General features: G+C 36.7%; 1 protein-coding gene across 5 annotated transcripts in view; it reads left to right on the forward strand.

Annotated features, from left to right (window-relative positions):
* The window catches only part of ARHGAP18 (Rho GTPase activating protein 18), a 197661-nt gene that overhangs the window by 167600 nt on the left and 23445 nt on the right, over positions 1-6616 (forward strand). For all 5 annotated transcript variants that reach the window (XR_001826694.2, XM_037740231.1, XM_017533283.2 and 2 more), the window contains exons 10-11: positions 921-1003; positions 6107-6313. Coding sequence is in view for 4 of the 5 variants with exons in the window: in XM_037740231.1 (XP_037596159.1) it covers positions 921-1003; positions 6107-6313 (290 nt within the window). In the remaining variant the exon portion in view is untranslated. The remainder of the gene's footprint in view (positions 1-920; positions 1004-6106; positions 6314-6616) is intronic.

Raw genomic sequence — 6616 nt, forward strand, 5'->3', positions numbered from 1 at the left:
AAAAAAAAAAAAAAAAAAAAAAATTATGGTGAGCTACAGTTTCAACCAGAACTGTGCCAGGCTATTCTTAAAGCACACAATATTGAGATGGTTTCATGAGTCATCTTGTATCATGACATTTCTTCAGAATTTCTAGGAGAGATGGAACTGAAATCATCTTCTGTTTTAAGTATTTTTTCTTAACATATTTCTTCTTTAAACAGAATAAATTACCTTCTGTTGGAAATACTTCTTAATGTTGAAATTGTGCTATGTTGCACACATTTCTTGGATATGGATTAAAGGACCAAATTTATTGCTGAAAAAGAAATGCTGGAATGATTCTAAATATCCATGAGTATTACTTAAATGGGGTAAGGGCTGCCGAAAATGATAGCATCAATGATAATCACCTCTTAGACTGTTTAATTGCTGCTTGGTTTTCTAATTTATTCCACAGGCATGTATAAGCACCTATTGTGTTCCAGGCCCTATTTTACATATTCTTGTTGGAATTAATGGACTCTTACCATGCATTTGTTCACTCACCATTAAAAGAAATAAACTTCACTGTTACAGACGCACCCTGATACCATATCACGGAAGGTCCAATCCTCTATGTCTTTTCATTGGGGAATAATTATCACGCAGAAGTTAAAATTATTTCCAAAGCACTGTTGTGTGTCTGCAAACATAAGGCCGCGCGTCATATGATCACAGTTGGAAGTGAGCATTCTGAGAGAGAGGAAGCTCCTAACAGCAGCTGCTTCTGCTGATCTCCCACAAACACACTCTCAACAAGGCTTGCTGCTCAGTCGTTGTGTCTTACATTTTACAGTAATGTTTATGCCAAATAACTTTTTTCTTCAAAAGTGAAAAAAGAAAGTAAAGGAAAATGTTCAGTAAAGAAAAGAGTTCAGATTTATTTAATCTGTCCGCAGATCTTCCAACCAAGAATCAGCAACTACAGGCCTTGAACCTTCTTGTCATCCTCCTACCTGATGCAAACAGGGACACGCTGAAGGTCAGCTCCATTAATTTACATTAAATATCCCTTAGAACTAAGCACAGTAATTTTTCATTATTTGTGGCAAAACAGTACGATGTGTATCTTGGATATGTTCATAAAAGTCTATAAAGAAAAAGCCTACTTTTAAAGACAGAGGGTGAAAGTCTTTAACTCTTTATTTATGAAGTTGTTTTGTTACTAATGTTATTAAGCTTTTTTTAAAAAATTTTTCACTATAATATGTCTTCTTCCAAAGCAGATGATTGAGGTTTATTGCTTAACGGAAGCATGGGTGCTTTTTAGTTTTTGCCTCCTTATTCTATTTTTTGCATGTTTTGAGTTGTATTTAATAAGCATGTAGTAGTAAGGTAAAATATAAATGTTTAAAACAAAAATGTTAAGCCACATCAGATATAACCCACTACTACCTGAAGATCTTACAGTTTGTAGTTCAAAATGGTGGATTTTGGAATAAGTCATAATGGTGATTTGATACATTTGTTAACCAAAAGATAGACCAACTCAAACAAATTCTATTTATTTCTCTAAGGGTTTATCCTGAGTTTCTGTTTTATATTATCATTTTGAAGTGATTTGGTCTAATGTTTATATGATTTAATATCATCCATTATAAGTATTGTCAGAAGCTTTCATAATCAGGGGATTGTTCCATACTGATTTATTTTCCTTAACAGCAGAAGTTTATAGAGTAGTTGTAAAAGGTTTAATTATAAACTCTTATAGAAGAAAAAGGAAAAAAAATAAATTTAGTAAAAGTATTATCTAAAGTTTTGCCCTTGCCTTCAGATATTTCTTCTTCCAAACCAGACGATTGAGGGTCGTTGGTTAATGGAAACATGGGTGCTTTTCAGTTTTTTTCTCCTTCTTATTTTTATTTTTTGCATGTTTCGAGTTGTATTTAATAAGCATGTAGTAGTAATTCATTTTTTTGTATTTAAAATCTCACGACAAGAACTTTCAAGTTAAGAAAACAAATTCACTAGTAGGTACACCTTGGAATTCTTTCCCTGTAATTCATTAAAACCCCTTGAATTGTAACTGCATGAGTGATAGTTCTTTAATGCCCATGGAATGAATGTTAATACTCAGCTGTTCTTGATGAAGCAGCTTAGGGGGATTACTGGAGGTAAAATGCTACATCCGCTACAGGAGAACTTCCGAAGGGTTATTCCCTAAGTCAGAAAAAAAAAGCCTTTTGTTTCAAATGAATAACCCGGGAGGCAGCATTAGGTTTTGTTTCACTTTGCTTTTGAGGCAGAGGTGAACTCAGAAAGGGTTATATTCGAACAATATGTGCCTGGGGTTGCTGTGTAAGTGTGTGGAGATTGTGGCTGAGACAGGGACAGGGGGCTCAGGACGAAGCGGGGCTGATGATCCAACATGTCCTCTGCTTGCCAGCAATGCTCCTGACACAGGGCTTCAACTACTCAGAAATAGGGAGGAACGTCTTCTTCTTACTCATTGACTTTTTCTTGCCACATCTCTGGGTGACAGCCCTATCAGTGACCAGTGTGCAGTGCGTATTGGAAAACATATGATTTACTTAAAGTATCCCTACATTCAAATGAGTTCAAGTAGTTGTGGGAGGAAGCTCTCAATTCAATATGGCTACTGTGGGTGTGGCTAATCCAGAACTCTTCTTTGGACTTTGCCCTCAAAGTCCCAGGCATGCTCTTTTAAAAATTGTTAAAAAATATTTTAAAAATTATAGGCTAGTTCTTACTTTTTGTGGATGAGGCTATTGGAAACATAATTTTATAATTAAGTGGGTTGGAAGTACTATTTTTAGTGAAAAACTGGAGATGCAAACAAGTAATTTTACATGTTTATTTAAGCTTTAGTGACTTAATTAGCCTGCTCTGCTGAAGGTTTCAAACTAGAACTTCAATAATAGAACATTGGAACAAGAATGCCATATGTGCAAAGAATAAGCCATAAATTCCTTTCTGTAAAAGGGAAGGGAAACTCCACTGCAATATAATTTCGGGAACCCCAACACAAAATTCTCCAACTTTTCCAGTGCTAGCAACATGCCTTTAGTTGTCATTTGAAGGACAGAATCATGTGCATGACTTGTGTGTAATACTGCTCCAGCAAGTCTAAGATTAAGAGGCACCATGGTCAATACCTCATCTTGGCGTGATAGTAAATCGACAGGTGTGTTTGGGCAAGTTGCTTAACCACAGTTAGTTTTTTTTGTTTGTTTTTTTGTTTTTTGTTTTTTTAACTTTGAATTATGGTGCATTTGCACCAATGATCACACCTACCTTTGACTTGGAGCAATAGTGAAGACTGATTTCAGATAGCAAGAGGGGACCCATGTTAATATGATTATTGACATTTATCTTTTTTGTAGTTTTAAGAAGCTCATTATATACATTGTCTTGCCTTTCAGGCTGAGAGATAAGTATTCCCATTTTACAAATAAGAAAACTTTAAAGAGCAGAGGTATAGAAATATTTACTCTAACATCACACCTAGCTAATAAGTAATTGTGCTAGGATTCAAACCTGGGTTTTCAGAGAGTGAGTCCAGTGATACATTGATACCACCGGGCCAGTGATAAAGTAAATGCTTTTTGAAACAGGGTAGGTTCTCAATGAGTGTATAAAGAAAACGTGATACACACACACACATACACACACACACCCATGTAATACTACTCAGCCTTAAAACAGATTGAAATAATGGCCTTTGCAACAACTTGGATGGAACCAGAAGCCATTATTCTAAGTGAAGTAACGCAGGAACGGGAAACCAAATATCGCAGGTTCTCACTTATCAGTAGGAGCTGAGCTATGAGGATACAAAGGCGTAAGAATGACACACTGGACTTTGGGACCTGAGGGGAAGGAAGGGTAGGAGAACAGTGAGAGAGAAAAGACTGCGTACTGGGTACATTGTACACTCCTCAGGTGACAAGTGCACCAAAATCTTAGAAATTACTGCAAAAGAACTTCCTCACGTCACCAAAAAACACCTATATCCCCAAAACTATTGAAATAAAAATATATATAAAAAGGGGAAATGCTTAAGGTTCAGACAGAAGATACTGCAGTTCCTTCAGCAAGTGCTAGGCTAGCATCTCGTTAATTTTATATTAACTCTCTCTCTTATTCTCTAGTATTCTGATAGTAATATTTCAAATAACGTTATTGCCTATGCACACCACAATTAAAATAGTTTATTGCCTAATCTTTGTAATTTATGCTCATAAAGAAGGAGATATACTGGCCCCTGAACGATTATTTCGGTCTCTGTGGAACAAAATTAAATATTTTTTCCAAACTTCACCAATTAATCTTTTGTCCTCATTTGAGAACATGTTGTTTTATATAACTTTATGCTTGGATTACAATTTAACTTCCTGAGCACCGTACTAGAAATTAGATACATAAATCTCATTGTTAGATATTAAAGCTCTGTCCTTAATTTGTTTCAAATTTTCAAGGTCTATATAGCAGCTAAACTTGATTCAAGAGCAACGTGTTAGCACTTAGAGGAATTTCTTTTCCTCAAATTCTTTGAAAGATAGATACTTTTTTTTTTTTCTTTTTCCATTTTAGTATAGTGTATTTGGCCTTTTTAGGGTAGGGATTTTAGGCTAACTATGAAAAAATGATTCTTTCAGTAAGTAGTTAAGAATTTAGAAACAAAAACCAGATAGCCCTGTAATTAAATTCTTTCTCCATGACCTGCTAACTGTATGACCACCAGGAAGTTACTTACATTCTCCAAACATTTTTTTCTCATCTGTAAAATGGGGGTAATTGCAGTGTCAGTCTCCAAGTTAGGATTAAGCAATCTCTCTAATGTGCTTCATAAACTGCCTCATTCAGAGAGAACATTGAATACCTGTGCAGTTATGCTTGCTGCTGTTCTAGAACAAATTAAGAAGGCAAGAGAAAAATCTGAAGCCGTAAGTCCTGTTAAAGTAGGGTGACCTCAGCTGCCTTTGGCTTTTGGGGAAGATAGGTTCAGAGGACAATGAGTGTCTGCAGTAGGGGTGGACGTATGTGGCATCGAGCTGAGCATAACCTAACCTGTCCTGATGAAAAGTTCCTTTTCATTCATTTAAAAAAATTCTTAGCTGGGTGTGATGGGTTACGCCTGTAATCCTAGCACTTTGGGAGGATGAGGTGGAAGTATTTCTTGAACTCAAGAGTTCAAGACCAGCCTGGGCAACATAGCAAGACTCTCTCTATAAAAAATCAAAAAAATTAGCCAGGCGTGGTGGCTAATTTTTTTAGCCACCTGTGGTCCCAGCTACTCTGGAGGCTGAGGCAGGAGGATCGCTTGAGCCCAGGAGTTTGAGGCTGTAGTGAGCTATGATCTACCACTACCACTGCATGCTGGCCTGGGCAACAGAGTGAGACTCAGTCTCAAAAAAAAAAGAAGATTGTCTTTGGTCTCTACTCATTTCCCCCCACAGTGTTCTGTTCTGCCCTGCCCTGCCCCTCTCTTTCTCTCTCTCTCTCTCTCTTTTTTTTCTTTTTCTTTCTCTCTTTTCTTTTCTTTCTCTGGGTTCCTCTCTGTTGCCTAGGCTGGACTCAGACTCCTAGGCTTGGATGATCCTCCCACTTCAGCCTCCTAGGGATCTGGGACTACAGGTGTGCACCACCATGCCCAGTGCCTGGCCCCTTCTTTGTAGGTTCCACATCAGCCAGATATTAATTGCCTTAGGCAAATGAAACTGACGTGGAATGAGGGGATTTTTAAAAATCTCAACATAGGAAAATGTAGCACTTTCTGAAATAAGCCAATGTTTGTTTGATGTTTTAACTTTTCAGCTCTTCATGACTCCCATAGGCCAGAGGTCTGACACTTCCCCACTCCTCTCCCTGCTCCCTAGTTCAGCTATGCGCCATCTCTGCTTCATTCCCCAGTGCCGTGGTCCTTCGTAGAAGCTAACTTCCATCTCAGGGAGCATCAGCCAACTGGAGAAGCTTTGCTAGCAGGGCCTGTTGGATGTGATTAGCTGAACTGTGCTTCTACACAACGTGTTTTTTTAATGAAATAAAAATTTTATATGCCGCAGTGCTTTCATCTTTTATCTTCATATGTGACACAAATCTCAAAGAATCATTTCTGTTTCAGGCCCTTCTTGAATTTCTCCAAAGAGTAATAGATAATAAAGAAAAAAATAAAATGACGGTCATGAATGTAGCAATGGTCATGGCCCCGAATCTCTTTATGTGTCATGCATTGGGGTTGAAGTCCAGTGAACAGCGAGAGTTTGCAATGGCAGCTGGGACGGCAAATACCATGCATTTATTGATTAGTTATCAAAAACTTCTGTGGACAGTAAGTATACATTATATACTTTGTTCTTAGTGGTTTAAAAAACACATTGCATGTTTGTTATTAGCTTTATTAAATTACATTTAAAATTTGTGAGTGCAGAAAATAGTAATGACAATTTATTCCTACAGGTGAGGAGGGCCCTGTGAATTTCTATTTTTAAATTATGTCAAAATGTACCTTGTAATAAGTACTTTTATTTCTGCCTATTCTCCCATTTCTCAGGGTTTAGACCTGTGCTCTTTTTTTTTTTTTTTTTTTTTTTTTTTTTTTTTTTTTTTTTTTTTTTTTTTTTTTTTTTTTTTT

The sequence above is a fragment of the Cebus imitator genome, unplaced genomic scaffold, assembly GCF_001604975.1.
Source record: "Cebus imitator isolate Cc_AM_T3 unplaced genomic scaffold, Cebus_imitator-1.0 Scaffold81, whole genome shotgun sequence".
In the NCBI taxonomy this organism is placed as follows: domain Eukaryota; kingdom Metazoa; phylum Chordata; class Mammalia; order Primates; family Cebidae; genus Cebus; species Cebus imitator.